The sequence below is a fragment of the Hypanus sabinus genome, chromosome X1 (assembly GCF_030144855.1).
Source record: "Hypanus sabinus isolate sHypSab1 chromosome X1, sHypSab1.hap1, whole genome shotgun sequence".
NCBI classification, from domain to species: domain Eukaryota; kingdom Metazoa; phylum Chordata; class Chondrichthyes; order Myliobatiformes; family Dasyatidae; genus Hypanus; species Hypanus sabinus.
This window is the reverse complement of record NC_082738.1, coordinates 36914763-36933348: the sequence shown is the minus strand read 5'-3', so window position 1 is coordinate 36933348 and position 18586 is coordinate 36914763. Positions and strand designations below refer to the sequence as shown.

At 43.8% G+C, this 18586-nt stretch overlaps 1 protein-coding gene across 1 annotated transcript; it reads right to left on the bottom strand.

Moving 5' to 3' along the window:
- Window positions 1–2241: 2241 nt before the first annotated feature.
- LOC132384829 (transcription factor Sp6-like) lies at window positions 2242–14115 on the bottom strand. Its single transcript, XM_059956392.1, has 2 exons — window positions 13889–14115; window positions 2242–3415 (listed from the first exon to the last, which is right to left on the bottom strand). The coding sequence occupies exon 2, from the start codon at window positions 3379–3381 to the stop codon at window positions 2242–2244; it is 1140 nt and encodes a 379-aa protein (XP_059812375.1). The 5' UTR covers window positions 3382–3415; window positions 13889–14115.
- Between the last annotated feature and the right edge of the window lie 4471 nt (window positions 14116–18586).

Sequence of the window (18586 nt, the reverse complement as noted above, 5' to 3'; positions counted from 1 at the left end):
AATCTGGGTCATTACATAATAGCCAGTCCAGAATTGCTTTTCCCCTCATGTTCTCAACCAAACAAGCTGCTCTAAAATGCTATCTCACGGGCATTCTACAAATCCCCTGTCTTGGGATCGAGCACCAACCCGGTTTTCCCAATGTACCTGTATATTGAAAATGCCCATGATTATCGCAACACTGCTCTTTTTGTGTCTTTTCATGGGAGACAGTATGGATTTATTAAAGGCAAATTATGTTGCAATAACTGATGAGATTACAGTTTCAGCAAGGGAACTGGAGCTGATGCAGTGTATATGGAGATTCAGAGGACAATTTATGAAGTTCAAGGTAATCTCAGCTAAAGTGCATGGAATAATGAGCAATAAAAAGGAGATGAAGATTAGCTTTATTTGCCACATGTACGTCAAAACATACAGTGCAACATGTTGTTCTGCATCAATGACCAATGCAGTCCGAGGCTTGTGCTAGGAGCAACCTGCAAGTAATGTCACACTTCTGCCGCCAACATAGCTTGCCCACAACTCAGTAAGCCTAACCTGTATGCTTTTGGAATGTGGGAGGAAACTGAAGCACTCGCAGGAAACCCACACAGTTACGTGAAGACCGTACAAACTCCTTACAGGCAGCAGCGGGAATTAAACCCCGATCGGTGTTTGCAGGCACTGTAAAGCAATTGCGCTAACCGCTAAGTTACCATGCTGAGAGAAAGTCATCTAAGTTACAGGTAAAGGAGAGTAGTAGTGGATGATTGATTGTTCTATTGATAAGAGAAGTTTACAGTGGAGCATCCCAGGGACTGATACCAGGAATGTTGAATTCTTTAATACATATTACACTCGGAGGTATAGGGCGCAATTTCCAAATTTGTAAATGACACAAAAGTTAGAAATATGGTGAAATACCAGGGCAGCAGTGGACTTGGCTGGCAGAATGGGCATGAGGAATTTAACACAGAAAAATGTGGCATTATATCTTGGTAGGAAGAAGAGAGAGAACATTAAATGAGAGTGCACAGTTCTAGAAGGAACAGAGTGACCTGGTGGTACATGGATAGGTTGAGCACAATCGAGACAAAATCCTAACAGTGACATGCAGAAACAAGGGCAAACCAACCATGATGAGACTTTGTAAAATGCACACTGATATTCCCCCATCTGGAATATTGTATCCAGATCTAGGCACTACACTTAAGGAAATGAGTAAAAGCCACAGGGATGGTGCAGAAGAGATTTGCTTATTTAGAGATACAGCACAGTAACATGGCCCAATGAGCCTGCACTGCCCAATTACACCATGTGGCCAATTAACCTACTAACCCGTACAACTCCGGGATGTTGGAGGACACTGAAGCACCCCGATGAAACTCTTGTCAACATGGGGAGGACGTACAAACTCCTTACAGGCAGCAGCACGAATTGAACCTGGATTGTTGGCACTGTAAAGTGTTACACTAACTGCTAAGGTACCATTCCACCCCAGGTACTAGCATGGTTCTTGAAATGTAAACGGTTCTTCTTTGAACATGAGAGAATCTGACCGAGGTACCGATATAACAAAGGTCCTAGTCAGAGCAGCTGACCACTCCCATTGACAGAATTATTAAGAAGCATAGTCCTAATGAAGGGTCTCAGCTCAAACCATTGACTCTTTGTTCCCTTCCGTAGATGCTGCCCGGCCTGCTGTGCTCCTTCAGTGTTTTGTGTGTGCTGCTCTGGATTTCCAGCATCTGCAGAATATCTTGTGTTAATGGTGTGCAATACAGTAAAGCTACCTTGTGATCCATGTGTCAGAATCAGAATCTTGTGTGTTTATAGCCTGAAGGTGACTGGTAAGAAAACGAAAGCAACATGAGAAAATATTTTTTGGACAAGGAGAGGTAAAATGTGAAGGGCACTGTGATAGCAGATTCAATTACGAATGGGAATAAGTACTTGAAAGGAGAAGTAAATGGCATGAAGGGGAGGGGAGCAGTGGGGTGGGCAGCAGGACCAGCTGGAATTCACAGGCACGTTTTCCATGTCATAACTTCTCAGTTTCGTAAATAAAATAAAACAGATTTCCACCATGCCTTTTAGTGCTGCTTTAATAATGCAAAGATTATTGGAGAAGGGTAACATTTTCTGGGAATGTTGAACTTCCTTCAGAGTCTATACCATAACATACAGCGCTTAGCAAGTGCAACTATTTCACAAACTAACAATACCTAAATTTGACAATGAAGACATGTTTGCAAGGTCTCAGTTTTGCTGTACATCAGTAACTGGGAGTCCATCGCTGACCCCCTTCCCCTCACAGTCTCTCTGCAGGCTTCCCGGAGACTGGGGAGGCCCAGGCAGTGAGATACACTTGCTGCCCTCTCTGCCACTCTCTTTGGTGCCCGCCTGGCTGGCCTCGCCATGTGTCTTCATGTGCTTGGTTAGGTGGTCGGTCCTCATGAAGACCCGGTTGCAGATGGGGCAGAGGAATCTCTTGGAGCCCGTGTGGGTCTGCAGGTGACGCTGGAGCTCGTCAGAGCGGGTGAAGCGTTTGCCACAGAAGAGCCAGTTGCAGACGAAAGGCCGGTCTCCACTGTGCCACCTTAGGTGAGCCTTGAGGTGAGAGGTCTTTACATATGCCTTCCCACAGCCGGGGATGTGGCAATTATGCAGCATTTTCTTCTTGTTGCTTCCCTCCACCGATGCCCCTTGTCTCTCAGCCTCGAGGCAATTGGGACAACGGCAGTTCCCCTGCGCCGAGCTTCGAGACAATGACCGTCGGGTGCCCTTTGGTCGAGAGGCTCCATCCAGCGTCTGGTTCAAGACCAGGGGCTCCTGGACAGGCTCAGTTTGCTTATATCCGTCCTGGTTGATCATAACCTGGTTGGGCTGCAAGAGGTGAGTTGGAGGGCCGCAGATCTGGTGCTCAGACCCATAGTTGCCCAGAGGTGGCTGAAACCCAGCTGGATGAGTCGAGTTCTGTAGACCTGCTGTCGCATTTTGCAGGTCCATCCAACTCGAGCCAGCGTGTAGGTCCCACCAGGTGGCCGAGAGACCCCCATCTTCAGAGGGACCCCCTTGATGAGAGGGTCTAAACCAGGAGTCGTGATAGTGTGCCATGTCAACACGTGGGTGCAAGGGGTTTGAAAAGTATTCAACCGTTGACTGGAGGTTGGGCTTAAACTGACCACAATCCTGAGTCTTTAAGCTTGGGCTGTTGAGTAAGGCATACTTGTTATTCAAAGAAAAATTGGGAGCTGTGTTTGAGGGGCTGAAGGCACTGCTTCCGGACGTGGCGATGCCTAGATTCTTGGGAAGGGCTGCCGATTTCCACGAGTTGAAGCCGGAGGTTAGAGGCGAGGCCGGTTGTTCCCCGATGCTACTCCATGTGGCCGTTTGCATTGCCAAGACGATCTCCACCTGGAGCCGAGGCCGACTGCAAAAGATAGGAGATGTTAGCGGGAGATAAAGGATGATTCTTTCTGAGCCAGCGAGGGGGGGAAAAAAATCAAGTCAAGCTTGTCATTAGATTTGTCAAATTTATAATAGCGCGCCATTTAATCAGTGCATTTGCAAGCTTGCCACAGGAAGAATGTGGCTGTTTCACAACCCTTTGCAGCTGTGTGCCTTCGACTGGATAACTAACATACCGAACTGCGAGAAGCATTCATATTTAATAGAGAAGGTCATGAAGGGCATGGAAACAGACCCCTTAGCCCGCTGAGTCAAAGCCAAATAGTCAAAGTCAAGTTTGCTGTCATATGCACAGGTGCGATGAAAACTTACTTGCTGCAGCAGCACATGAAGGTAGAGTCAAATACACAAGAGAAATATAAATTAACATAAAGTTTACAAAATCATACAAGAAAGAATGGAAAATCAAACAATTTCAAAGTATACAATTTCATACAAGGAAGAATGGAATTAAAACAAAAAAAAGGAAATTTAGTCCATTGTACTGCAAACTGGCCCAAGTGGTCTTAATGTTGAGGTAGTGATTAGGGTTTTGCTGGTGAGTTCAGGAACAGTATGTTGAATGGAAGTAGGTGCTCTTGAATCTGATGGTGTGGGATGCTAGGTTTCTGAACCTTCGGCCTGATGGTGATTGCAAGAAGATGGCATGGACTGGATGGTGGGGTCTTTAATGACAGGCATTGCCTTCTTAAGGCATCAACTCAAGTAGATACTTTCAATGGTGGGAGGGATGTGCCCATGTTGCATTGGGCTGAGTCCACCACTCTCTGTAGCTTCTTGTGGACCTGCATATTTGAATTGGTGTACCAGACCATGATGCAACCAGTCAGCATAGCCTTCATCTCTCACCCTCTGTAATCCTACAATGATCCCACAACATTTGCCCCACATCATCAACTCTCTCCAGATTCCATCATCACATACACTCGGAGCAATTAGACTATCAGTCAATATTTCTTAGGAATCTGAGAAGAAACTGGAAAACCCAGATGAAAATAATCATTGCTAAGAATCCAGCCTGTGTAAGGTCAAAGTTATATTTGATGTTTTCACTAAATGTCAGAGTTTTTGACAAAACAGTATATATTTCCATTCCTAAATGCTTTTGAAGTGGGTCGCTGGGCCACTTCACAAGGGATTTGAATATTAACAACTTAGCAATGGGCCAAAAGTCACTATTAGACAGGATAAGGATGATAATTGGTGCATCTTTTTGCATTGGTGCAGTTATTGGTTTATTATTGTCACATGCACCATGCATAGTGAGGTTTTGTTTGCATGCCATCCAGACAGATCATACCATACATACGTAAGTACATTGAGATAATTAAAGGCAGACTATAGAATATAGTGGAGACACAAGAGTCTGCAGGTCCTGGACCTCTGGACCAACACACAAACCTGCAGGACAAACACAATGGTTCAGGCAGCATCTGCGAATGGAAATAGACTTGAAGAATGGCAGGTAGACAGTATAACAAAGGATAGAAAATCAACTTTATTCAAGCTACCAAATGTTGAAAGGACTAGATAGCGTGGATGGGGAGAGGATGCTTCCTATGGTGGCGGTATCCAGAACTAGAGGGCACAGCCTCAAAATTGAGGGGCAACTTTTTAGAGCAGAGGTAAGGATTTCTTTTAGCCAGAGAGTAGAGAATCTGTGGAATGTTCTGCCACAGACTGCTGTGGAGGCCAAACTCGTAGGTATATTTAAGGCGGAAGTTGATAGTTTCCTGATCGGTCAGGACATTAAAAGATATGGCGAGAAGGCAGGTGTATGGGGTTGAGTGAGATCTGGGATTAGCCATGATGGAATGGCAAAGCAGACTCGATGGGCTGAATGGCCTAATTCTGCTCCTATGTCATATGGTCTTGTGCTCTTATTTGTCTTATACATTTACATGTATTAGGAATTTGCTATGATGTGTTGGTCAGTGTGTGATATGCAACTGAAAACAACATTCAATAATTATAAGAATAAAGAATTATATAAAATAAAGTTAAAGGTTAAAGTATGGATATGAAATAAAATGTACATAAATAGACTGACACTGTAGACAATACTATAAAGTGGTTTAACGTGTCTACAGTTTAGCGCCGTGATAAGAGAGGGTGTGGGGGTGGGGGGCCAATCAGATTAACTGCTTGGGGGAAGAAACTTTTAAGATGGTGTGGTGTTATTGTTTTAATAGTCCCATAGCGTTTTCTAGAAGTAAGGCTTGGGAAAAGGCATCTTATGAGGTTGGTTGTGTCAGTAATTTTTTTTTGGGATTCACATATGAGTACTGCCTCACCTGAAAAGACTGTTTCGGGCACTGAATGGTGGTGAGAGAGAATGTGTAGGGATGGGTGTAACAAGATGAAATCATATGTGAAGGACTGGTTATTCCCCCCCCCCCCCCGCCCACCCTGTCTTTACAGTTCTGATGAAGGGTTTCAAACCAAATATCCCTTCATTGAGACTGCCTGGCCCTCTGGGTTCCTTCCATTCCTTTTTGTGTTGATGCAGAATATATTGTTGCCGATACAGAGAAAGTCCTTGCATTGCAATTTCATGGTTACTATTGTTAGTGCCTGCTTTTTAATTCAAATATATTTCCCATTGCTCTGTTGGCATTTGAACTTGTCATCCTGGGATTATCAGTCCAAACATTTGGATTGTTGGCTCAGTTGGATAACCATTGCAGATCCATATCAATGGCTGCCTGATCCTACCAATTAAAGTCACGCGATTCAATAGAAGATTTGAAGGAATCTTAGGTTTCCCAGCAAAGTATTTAGGAGTTGTATTAAATCAAGGTTATTTTTTTTAAAGTCAGTGCTCAAATTTGAGCTTCGCTTTGCAGTTTTACAGCGACCAATTGCACTACCAACCACTACGTCTTTGGGATGTGGGAGGGGAACTGGAGGACCTAAGGAAACTGCCATGGTGCGAACGTGCAACTTGCAGACTCCACAAAGACCATTACACCTAAACTTAGCTCATTGTTCACTCATCCACCCCACTGATTGACTGTACCAAGGGTGTCCACTCATTATCAGAAAAGAATGAACTATCGAAACTGGAGAAATTTGGCAAATAGGAGGGAAACAATTGCTAGTTGTCATACACAAATAAAAACACAATATGTTGGAAACAGTTGGCAGGTCAGAGGTCATGCAGCATCTGCGGAAAGAGGAACAGACTTATCTCAGATTTGCATCATTTACAAATTTATTTGCTAGTAATTGTACAGCCTATTTCAAAATGGATCAGTAAACAATTCACCCCACGGATTTCAACTGAGTCTGTTTTCTCGCCCGCAAATCAGGAGCTAAATTTTGTAGAGTATTCCAGACTCCTGAATGTTTTTCTGAGAGTCTGAAATCCTGATGTTTGAGTCCTGATGAAAGTTCTCCACCTGAAATGTCGGCTCTTTATTCCTCTCCATAGATGCTGCCTGACCTGCTGAGTTCCTCCAGCATTTTGTGTGTGTTACTCTGGATTTCCAGCATCTGCAGAATCTCTTTTGTTTGCCTAGTTCTCCATAAGTATTTGGTTGATCTTAAAGATTTAAAGATTCACTTTATTTGTTTGAATAACACATAGAAAATGCTGGAGGAACGGAGCAGGCCAGTCAGCATTTATGGAGAGGAATAAACAGTCGATGTTTGGGGCCGAGACCCAGCATTGGGACTCATTCTGAAACATTCCTCTCCATGGATGCTGCCTGACCTGCTGAGTTCCAACAGCATTTTGTGTGTGTTACTCTGGATTTCCAGCATCTGCAGAATCTCTTGTGTTTATTATATATTTTGCTATTTCTTTGAGTGGATCATTCTTATACTTCCTTGCAGCATAAAGGGAGGGCATTTCAATGCATTAGACTATGTCAACTCTATGAGAACAGCCCCATTCCTCACTGAGCGATCCTTCCCCCCATTTCTCCACTTAAATTTTGCATGTTTACAGCGGCCAATTGTCCAACCTGCACATCTTGGGTTGTGGAAAACTAAGCACCTGGGGAAATCGCAGACAACACAAGGGCTCTTATTAGTTTTTGGGAGAATGATTAGTCGATTGCCTTCGATAACAGAGTTCCCAAAGTTTTAATTCTTGCTCATCACGTCAGCAAAATAACTCTTAGTTCAAGTTGCTTCTTCAGACTTATGAGTCAAAGTTCAACGTTCAAAGTAAATTTATTCTTAAAGTACCTAAATGTCACCATATACTACCCTGAGATTCATTTTCTTGTGACCATTCATAGTAAAACAAAGAAATAGAATAGAATCAATGAAAACTTACACACAACGATCGACAAACAGCAGAGAAGACAATCTGTGCAAACACACAAACAGAACAGAGGACACGAGTTGTAGAATCCTTAAAAGTATGTCCGTAGATTGTGGAATCAGCTAGGTGTTGAGGTGAGTGAAGTCATCCACGCTGGTGAAGCCTGATGGTTGAGGGGTAATGACTGTTCCTGAACCTGCAGGTGTGGAACCTCAGGCTCCTGTACCTCCTCCTTCCTGATGGCAGCAGCACGAGAGAGCATGCCCTGGATGATGGCGGATGCTGCTTTCTACTGGCAGCGCTTCTTGTACATTTCTTCAACTATGAGTCGTCAAAATATTACCAGATCTCCAGCGTCTAATCTCCCCTGAAATTTTTCCTTCGTCTTTGTCAAGACTTCTAAGCCGTCGGGTCACCCGCCTTTTGCACCTACCCCAGCTTATCCCCACCAGATGTCCCATTCATCGCGTCCCACCTTCATCAGATCTCGCTGCACCAGTTCCCACTGCAGACCAATCATTCCTACATACTAGAAAAAGTTCATTACCCTTTGCGACCTCTTCAAGGTCTGCAAACCGAACTCCATAAAACTGCTAGAACATCAATGTGCCTGACGCCCAGCTTTGGCGAAAGTTTGCGGGCAGCTGTTACTGGAAGGATAGATATTCGTGTACCATTTGTAGTCGCTCAAGCGGTCTAAACTCTTCATGAAATGAATGAAAGAAAACAGTTCCGTTGCCCGGTCCTTTTTTCCGGAGGAACTGGGAAGAATATTAGGCGGCAGGGTGGCGTAGCGATAAGAGCCGCTTCCTCTCCAGCGCCGGAGTTCAATCCTGACCTCGGGTGCTCTCTGCGCACGTTTACTTCTACATTCTCCCCGTGACCGTGTAGGTCTCCCCCTTCCCTCCCCGGTGTTCCCGTTTCCTCCAAACCTCAGAGATGCGCAGTCTTTTGATGGGTTGGTTGGTCATTGCACCTTGCCAGTAATGTATAGGCAGCAGTAACACACACAAAATGCTGGAGGGTTTCGGCCCGAAACGTCGACTGTACTCTGCCTGGCTTGCTGAATTAATCCAGCATTTTGTGTGCGTGGTTCGGATTTCCAGCGTCTTCAGATCTTCCCTTGTTTGAGGCAGTGGTAACATCTGGGGAGAGTTTTATAGGAATGTTGCGCGAATAAAAAGAAATTAGAATGGTGTCCGGTGGTTGATAATTTATTTACGGATACATCGCGTGTTCGGCGTGGACTCCATGTACTGAAAGGACTGTGACTCTCGGAACAGTATAGAACCAGCCATTCGGCTTCCGATGTTGCGCCGAATTAGCTTATTACTCCCATTCTCGGCACATTCATGAGCCCATATAAGAGTCTCTTAAACGACTCTATCGTCCGTTACCTCCGGAGGCACCCGGCACTCTGTTAAAAAATTGCCCCACACACATCCTTTGAACTTACCCCCTCTCACATTAAATATCTTTTATTAGACATTAGAGCCTGGGGAAGAGATGCCGTCTATCATAATTTTATAAACTTCCCCTCTGCCTCCGCCGCTACAAAGAAAACGTCCCAAGCCAGCCCACCAACTCTGTATTTGCACATGCCGTCTAATGCAAGCATTCATCCTGGTAACTCTCTTCTGCATGCTTTCCAAAACCTCCACATCCTTCGTATAATCATAGAAAACCTACAGGCCCTTCGGCCCACAATGCTGTGCCGGACATGTACTTACTTTAGAAATTACCTAGGGTTATCCATAGCCCTCTATTTTTCGAAGCTCCATGTACCTGTCCAGGAGCATCTTAAAAGACCCTATTGTACCCGTCTCCACCACCGTCGCCGACAGCCCATTCCACACACTCACCACTCTCTGCGTGAAAAACTTACCCCTGACATCTCCTCTGCACCTACTTCCAAGCATCTTAAAACTGTGCCCTCCCGTGTTAGTCATTTCAGCCCTGGGGAAAATGTGGGGACCAGAACTGAATGCAATAGTCCGGATGCGGAATAACGCTAGATTTATAAAGCTGCAATATACTGTAGTTCTTTTACAGCTTTTCCACAGATCTCTGCGCGCCCAACGACAATATATGTAAACTGCGCTTACGGTATCGGAAGAAATTCACATGATCTATCCTCCAGCTCACGTTACTGATGTTTTTTTTAGCTGTTTCTTATTGATGTATAATTTGGTCAAAGCTGTTTATTAGTGCTATGGCATTTTGATGGACGTGGGAATCAACTAACGTGTTTTCACCGTGTGTGACAATGAAGGCTGTAATACGGAGGTTTTATAAGGCATTTGTAAGACAGCATTTGGAGTGCTATGAACAATTTTGGGCCCTTTATCGAAGAAAAGATGTGCTGGTATTGGAGCCTCCACAGGAGGTTCACGATAATGATCCCAGCAATTACAGAGTTTACGTGTAAGGAGCGTTTGATGGCTCTGGGTCCATACTCGCTGGAGTTTCGAAGAATGGGATGGGAGGGGGTGTACTGAACCTATCGAATATTGAGAAGCCTAGAAAGAGTGGACGTAGAGAGGATGTTTCCTATAGTGGGGTGGAGTCTAGGGTAGAGGGCACAGCCTCAGAATAGAAGGATGCCCCTTTAGAACAGGGATGAGGAGGTACTTCTTTAGCCAGAGGGTGGTGAATCTGTGGATTCATTCCCACAGATGCCACAGTTAGACTAAGTCATTGTGTATATTTAAAGCAAGGTTGACAGGTCCCTGATCGGTAAGGGTGTCATATGTTACGGGGGATGGGGTCGAGAGGTATAATAAATCAATCATGATGAAATGGTGGAGCAGACTCTATTGGGCCGAATGGTCTAATTCAGCTCCTATCTTTTATGGTCGTATGGTCTGAGGCTGACATTAATTTTACCAAGGCCGGCGTCCTAAAATTCAAAGAACGGTTTGGTTGCTAGCGGTCACCATGCGTTACAGGCAACAATAAAGAAAACTACTTCAAATTGTCAACTTGTCCCCAATATTATCAATGTGCTTTTGACACTTAAGTAGTACTAACATTGTTATTTTGTCGTCAGGAAAATATACAATGCTGGGATGTTTCATTATTACACGCTGGCATTTTGAACAATTTAAGTTCGTTTTTTGTCTCTTGAAAATCTATAAATATTGTTACTAGCCCTTCAAAATCTTTAATCCTGAGGCCGGTATTATACTTAGGAAGCTTTTTGCGTATTTTCCTCATATAGGAATCTTTTTTAAAAAATCTTTTTATTGATTTTAAACAAACATAAATGAAACATGAATACAGAGAGTTTGAAAGTACATAATTAATAGGTTATATATAGGAATATATATATAGGTTATATATAGGAATGTAGTTGCAGATTTTTGCATTTATTTTACTTTAAACGCGACTAGAAAGAGAAAAGAAATTGTTGAAAATGAAACATTCGATTAAAGAGAAATGATTATGATTAACGTTCTCAAACTCTTGAGACGCGTTTGGACGAATGAAGCGGACACTGATTGTGGGTTGTTTGCTTCAGAAATAGAATTTAATGTTAGCGCAAAAAATACTAGACTTTGCGTCTGGTCGTAGGTATTCATTTATGGCCACAGACTTTACAAACTGCGCTGAACCTGTTTGTTTTTCAGCTTCCCGAGACACTCTGAGCTTTCGCTGTGAATGACCACCCCGAAAGAGGGTTCATTCAAAAACGAATGAATTTGATTTCCAAATTCTTTGCCACACTCTCGAAGTTAGAATTCGGATCATTCCGTGAGAAGGCCACCATTCATTTCAGGAGGGTCGAAGAGATTAGAGCCCTGCCGATTGGCCAACCGTGACAGGATTTTAACAAGTCCTCGCCTGCAGCGTTAACAAACTCAACAATATACATTTCAAAATTCGTCCAAGGTACATTTTCTCTGTTAATCGTTTTGAGGAACAACTTCAAATTATCAACCAATCATAGAGTTATATAAAGTCACAGAACACTGCAGCAAATAACAGGCCCTTCGGCCCATCTACTCCGTGCCTAGTCTCATCGACCTGCACCCGGACCAAAGCCCTACTGCACCACCCTGCATCGTTTTATTCTTTTTCTAATCCCGTAATATACTAAAGAAAATGAATATAATGTACATAGTGGCTGATACTAACAAACCATGAGATTTACAGACTCGTGGGCTGTATCGCCTAATTGTTATTTCCTGTTAGTCTCGTTTCAGGATCGTGGGTGTCCATAGCCCTATAGAAACCCGTATAACAAAAAAAATCACAAAATGAATTTTCCTTTTTCGCTAATTTCAATACGGGGTTTCATTCTGGCTCAGGACGCCACCCTATCTGGAAACCGGAGTTATTTTCTTATCATGGGTACCCGTGACAGAAAACGGGTACTCATGCCGCTTGTGATTTTTCCCCCTCTCGCATGTGTTTTACTTCGGGGAGATAAGTACTTTGAGATTCTTACTTTCAGAATTGGGTTTAATATCAGTGGCATATGTCGTGAAATTCGTTGTTTTGCGGCAGCGGTACATTGCAATATATGATAATAAAAGCTATAAATCACAGTAAGAAATATATTTAAAATACATTAAACAAGTGCAAAAAGAGAGCAAAGTATTGAGGAAGTACTCATGGGTTGGTTCATTGGCCGTTCAGAAATCTGATGGCGGAGGAGAAGAAGCTGTTCCTAAAACGTTGAGTGCGTGTGAAGGCTTCGCAAGAGCTATAAGAATATAAAAGTAATCCAAACTGCTGGTAGATCTCAGCTGATCAAAAGACATCTGTGAAGGGAAATATGCATGTCAAGCTGAAAGGACTGGACTTCAAATGTCGATTGTCCATTTCCTTCCAGATTTCAGCAGCTGCGGTCGTGTTTCCAACAATAAAAATGTTCAGATTATTGAATTACTAGATAATATTTGCATGTCAATAAATTAGCTTATCATAACAATAAAGGAAAGATTGGTTGAATCACACACACAGACACTCTTGATTCTGTATTAGAAAGACAAGAGATTCTACAGATGCTGGAAATCCAGAGTAACACACACAAAATGCTGGAGGAACTCAGCAGGTCAGGCACCATCTATGGAAATGAATGATGAAGGTCTCGACCCGAAACGTCGACTGTTTATTCATTTCCATAGATGCTGCCTGACCTGCTGAGTTCCTCCAGCATTTTGTGTCCGATTCTTATTAGCATCCGTTTGCTGCGCGCCACAAAGTCAAGTTAGTCCCGGTTACATAATGAGCTGGCTGATAGCACTACATTTCAAAACGTTCATATAAAACCTGAAACCACCTGTTGAAGCTCTCACTCCTGATTTGTCCACCATTTCCCGTTTTAGGTTTAATTGTTTACGACATTGCATCAGCAGCTTAACTCGGTTTATAAAATCACGCATGGACATAGATATGGTGAATATTTGCGGCCTTTCTCCCGGGGTAGGGGAGTCCAAAACTAGAAAGCCTAGGTTTAAAGTGACGGGGGACAGAAGTTAAAAGGGACCCGAGGGGCAACTCTTCCTGTTAGTGGTTGGTAGGTGTCTGCCGGAGGAAGTCAGATAGGAACGGTTTGGAGGGACATAGGGCAAACTCAAGCAATGGAACTAGCTCGGGTAGACAAGCTGGTCGACGTGGATGAGTTAAACCGCAGAGGCATGTTTCCATGCTGAATGTGACTCTCAACTTTCAAAGCCTTGCGTCTGTGACTGGTCAGCGCATTGGATTGTTCCCGAGGTAATGGTGGACTACAGAAACGTTAAAATTGTGTATAGAGATAAGGTGGAAACCTCCACTAACTCACAGACTTTATCAGGGAGTCCCGATGAAGGGTTTCGGCCCGAAAAGTCGATTGTTTGTTACTCCTCTCCATAGATGCTGCCTGACCTGCTGAGATACTCCAGCATTTTGTACGCATTTCCCTGCACTGACTGCGGCGCTATTGGAACGCGAGGCTTGGGTGTTAAAAACACTTCTCTCTTCAAACCTTCGCCTGCCGGTCCCACAGACCAGACGACCGGCCTGCCTGCAAGGAATCCGGGAGGGGATCTATCAGCTAGCGCTACTATATCCCAACGCCCTCCCATGAGCGAGGAAAGAGGTGCAGAAATCACTATGTTCTCGCTGACGGAGTCCCAGTCCCCGCCGAGAACACTGGATAAAGTGATCACCTACCTGCACTGTCGCCGGCGAAGTAAATTTCCGATTTCCTTCTCTCCGTGAACGCACGGTGATGCACACCAGCCGCGCGGAGTGTTCGGCTGACCAGAGCAAACCCTTCTCCTGAGGCTCAGGGGCTTTTTCGAGACGTCGAATTTCCGCTAGGTCATGGATCGTATTTACCCTGGGGCCGGGCAAGCAACGGGTTACCTGGACGCTTGCACTTGGACGCAAGCGATTCCGAACTGCTCCTTCTTCTTCTGCGCTGGCTGCGATGGACGAGTTGCTCTTTTTTACTGCGGATCGGGCGCTGGCCCCTCCCAACCAATGACTCGACACCAAAGTGCAACCTCGGGAAAAAAAAACAACCGCAGCCAAACAAGATCTCCAACCAACACCCCTGAAGCTTCTATCAGCCGGGAGGTGGAGGTGTGTTTAACATCCATTTTAATATTCATAATATAACCATACAACCGCGAAAGCCAGCCTCTTAACAGAACATTTTATTGATCCAGTCCAGATGAAAGCACTAGTTAACGATCTTGATCTCCTAATCTACCTGACCATTGTCTACCTGCACAGCACTTTCTCTGTACCTGTTGTACTATAGTCGTTTTCTCTCTTTACTGTCTCGATGCACTTTTGATCTATCCAGACTGCATGCAACCAAAAGATTTTTTTCACTGTATTTTGGTACAAACGACGGTAATAAACCCAATATTACCCGAAATATAGACTGTCCATTCCCCCTCCCCAGATGCTGCCCGACCGGTTGATTTCCTCCGGCAGATTGTTACTGGTGTCTGTATCAAACCATCAATACACCTTGTGTTCTGTGCACTACATCTTTTTAACAATCTTATACACTTGCTAACGGAATTGATGTCCGTTAGCTTCTGCTACGAGTTAAGATTATTTCACAATTAACGTCAGCAGATGTTGTCCAAAATTATTTACTAACTATGAAGAAGCTTGCATCAATTTGGGAGACCACCCTATAGGAGGCACAGGTATCGCGCTCTCTGTATAGTGATTCATCTTTGACATCGGGTTCATTCCACACACCACCAAACTAGATCGAGGATTCGTGAACTATGGCGGAACTTTGAGTGTGCGTGGACCAATTTACGCCGTCTTCCGAGACGCTCGCAACACATTGGAGATGGGGCTGAGTCGGGTGATTGGGAGAAGACAATTTTCCAGATCACAATGGAACTTACGAGAAGAAATTCAGACCACAAACGAAATTTCGTTAATTTTGGGGGTTGGGGAGAATTGGCTTCACAACTGAATTGTAGTTTAAGGTAATTCATTCGATTTCTGAACATATTAGGCGTTTGCTGAAATATTCTGGATATTCTAAAATATCCACAACTTGAAATCGTACTTCAGGTAAACTTTTAAATTCTCGCAATCGAAATAGCTCGCAGTCTTTTACTGGGAGTGAACTGAAACTGACCCGATCTTCCTTAACCCGACGTGTTGGCTCTTGTATCCTTTGAACTTGCCACATCGCGCAAAGAAATGATGGATTCGCGGTCAACGGTGTACAAAGTGCATCCAAGTACCCTCGGCACCATTCATCTAAGTCAATTACCTATTTGAGATTGCTACTTCTGATCCATTTATAATAAAGAGGTGTTTATGTCCCCGTTGTATAGTGCGAAGTACCCACGTACAAGTTGTAACTCCGCCATGGACGGTCCCTATCCTGGCTGCAAAAGGAGGAGGGTTGGACCTGGACTAGCAACCCCATCCCATAAAAACCCAGAGCTACAGAAACACCAACAGAAGCTCCAAACATCGGAGAGGAAGGATCTTTGAATATGGGCTAAATTTGGAGACAACTTGAAAGATTGGCCCAGGAAGGAGGACTCTGGCCGTCTGGCGGGCTGATGTCGGCGGGCTAAGCCCCAGTAGGCGAGAAGAAGAAAACGTACAAGGTGTATTCATTCATCGCTCTGAGTGTTGAGACCACTTGTAACAATTTGCAGACAAAAACAAGGAAAGGGGTAGGCGGGACATTGGATAGCCGATCCAAAATTGGCCAAAACGTTTGTCATTAATTGACCGACGGATAGGATAATAGGAGTTTTGGACACATTGACTGAAATAGTTGAGAGAGAAAACCTCATGGGGTTTACGGTAAAATCCATGGGCGGCACATTAGTATAGTGACCCCGGTTCAGTCCTGGTTACGTGCTGTCGGTGTGGAGTTCGCGCATTTTCCCTGTGACTACGTGGATTCCTCCCACACCCCGGCTCTTGGGTTAATTGTCCGCTGTAAAAGGTCCTTAGTGTGTATAAGAGAGGTAAAATCTGACGAATGTGGGGAGAATAAAATGGAATTATCGTAAATTGGTGTTGTTGTCGGCATGAACTTGATGGGCCGAAGGATCCACTTCTGTGCTGTATCACTCTAAAACTGCTTGGGCGACCACTTGACTTTGCAGGTTTCCAGTCTGAAAGCTGGCAACTGCGATTAGTTGCAATAGGTATTTTTTCTTTTGACGACATGATTACGAGGGGCCAAAATGTCTCTTCCGCTGCAATGATATATGTTTTAAATGACTGGCGGGCGGGAAATTCAGGGAAGGAATTGTAGAGAATAAAGGATAGGTTTTCTTCTACCGGACTCGGTGGGGTTAGGTAGGGGAAAGTCGGAGACTATGATCCGAGAGATGTGCGGACGCCACAGGGATTTTAACCCGAGTGTGGTGGGGGGGAGTTGGGGGAATGGGGTTGGCGAGGAAAATCAGTGGACGGGACTAAAACGGGAGAAAATAACTGAAAATATTGAGTTGGTCAAGCAGCGTCTATGAAGAGTGGAACAGACATAACGTTACAAGTTCTTCTTGAAATGTACTGGAGTTAGACTACAAGGAAACCGATGGGAAGAGGGGAAACGGATATGGATAGGTGTCTTTTGAAATTACGAATAGTGGTTAAAAAGGAAGATCAAGTTCAAGTTCGTTTTTAGTCATTCCCTCTTCTCATCAGGGAGGAGGTACAGGAGCCTGTAGACACTCACTCAACGTTTTAGGAACAATTTCTTCTCCTCCACCAGCAGATTTCTGAATGGATAATTAACCAAAGTACACTACTTCACCATTTTTTTCTTTTTTGCTCTTTTTGCATTACTTATTTAATATATATACTGGATATATCTATATACATTATAACTTATAGCTTTTTGAATTATGTGTAGCAAGGTCGCAAAACACCACATTTCACGATATTAAACCTAATTCATTCAACCATATACATGTATACCCGCAAAACACACCAATGTTTCTCCGGACCAAGGTGCACAACACGGTGCATACTGTATAACTCACACAAAACACAAACAGTAATATTACCACAAATAAATTAACAAATAATAACATATATTCCAGAAGATCGACATTTAGCATTTATGATATAAGTTAAAAAGTAAACAGTATAAACCGGCGCTTCATACTTGATGAGACTGGGCAGGTGGTAGGGAATTCATAGTTTGTACTTGAAAGACGGGAGGAAAAAAAATCAGGGTTTAGGAAACGAGTTGGGAATGGGGACTAGCTGGGTGGTACTTAGAGCCGGTAAGAACTCGATGGGCCGAACTGCCTCCACCCAGTGGTAACCATTCTGCAATTTTGTGAGATGCCACCAAGGAATCAAGTAAGTAATGGCGTGACAGGGACGGGTGATCCCGGGCGGAAGGAACCACGCTTGGTATTGATTAAGGCTCATGTAGAATGTCCAGCTTCGACGAGGCCTGATCAAGTGCGAAAAATTCCACAGACAGGCATCAACCATGGGAGTGGAGTGGGGAGTTAGAGTCAAAATAATGAACTGGAAAAAAAACATTGACCAATTCTTCACCGTCTAACAATTGGTTGTCCGGTGGAAGTAACGGAGGAAAGGTAAAACGGGGCGTGATCAGTTTACACGTGAAAGCGCATTTCTTAACCGCGGATGGTCACTGAGAGGAGACATGAAGATGAGGGAGAAGGGAAGGGCCAAGAGGGATCCTTGGAACTTCGACATAGTGCAATCAAAGGCAGGAATCACAGGCCATGTCTTCCCCACCATTGAGCACATCTGCATGGAGCACTGTCGCAGGAAAGTAGCATCCGTCATCAAGAACCCCTATCATCCAGGCCGTGCTCTCTTCTCGCTGCTGCCATCAGGAAGGAGGTACAGGAGCCTCAGGTCTCACACCACCAGGTTCAGGAACAGTTATTACTCATCTTGAACCAACATGGATAACTTCATTCACCTTAACACTGAACTGATTCCACAACATATGGACAAACTATAAAATCACTTTTAAGGACTCTACAACTCATATTTTTCATATTTATTGTTTATTTATTATTATCATTACTTTTTTCCCTTTTGTATTCGCACGTTGGTTGCTTGTCCGTATTTAGTGTGTACGTTTCCATCGATTCTATTGTGTTTCTTTGTATTTATTGTGAATGCCCACAAGAAAATGAATCTCGAGTAATATACGGTATAGGCACTTTTATAATAAATTCACTTTGAAACTCAGAGATGCTTGTGGGTTGTCTGCCAACTGATATCGCTACCGCTCAACTACAACGTTAAATTAATCAGCGGGAGAACCTCTATTGCTACTACTTGCATTGTAGATCGGATCAACAAAAGGGAGATATTTTTAATTTTAATTTTTTGATTAAAATTTGGAGTAGGAATCTTTCATCT

Coding starts and splice junctions, on each gene's coding strand:
- LOC132384829 (XM_059956392.1), bottom strand. CDS start 3,381: ATGCAAACGGCCACATGGAGTAGCATCGGGGAACAACCGGCCTCGCCT.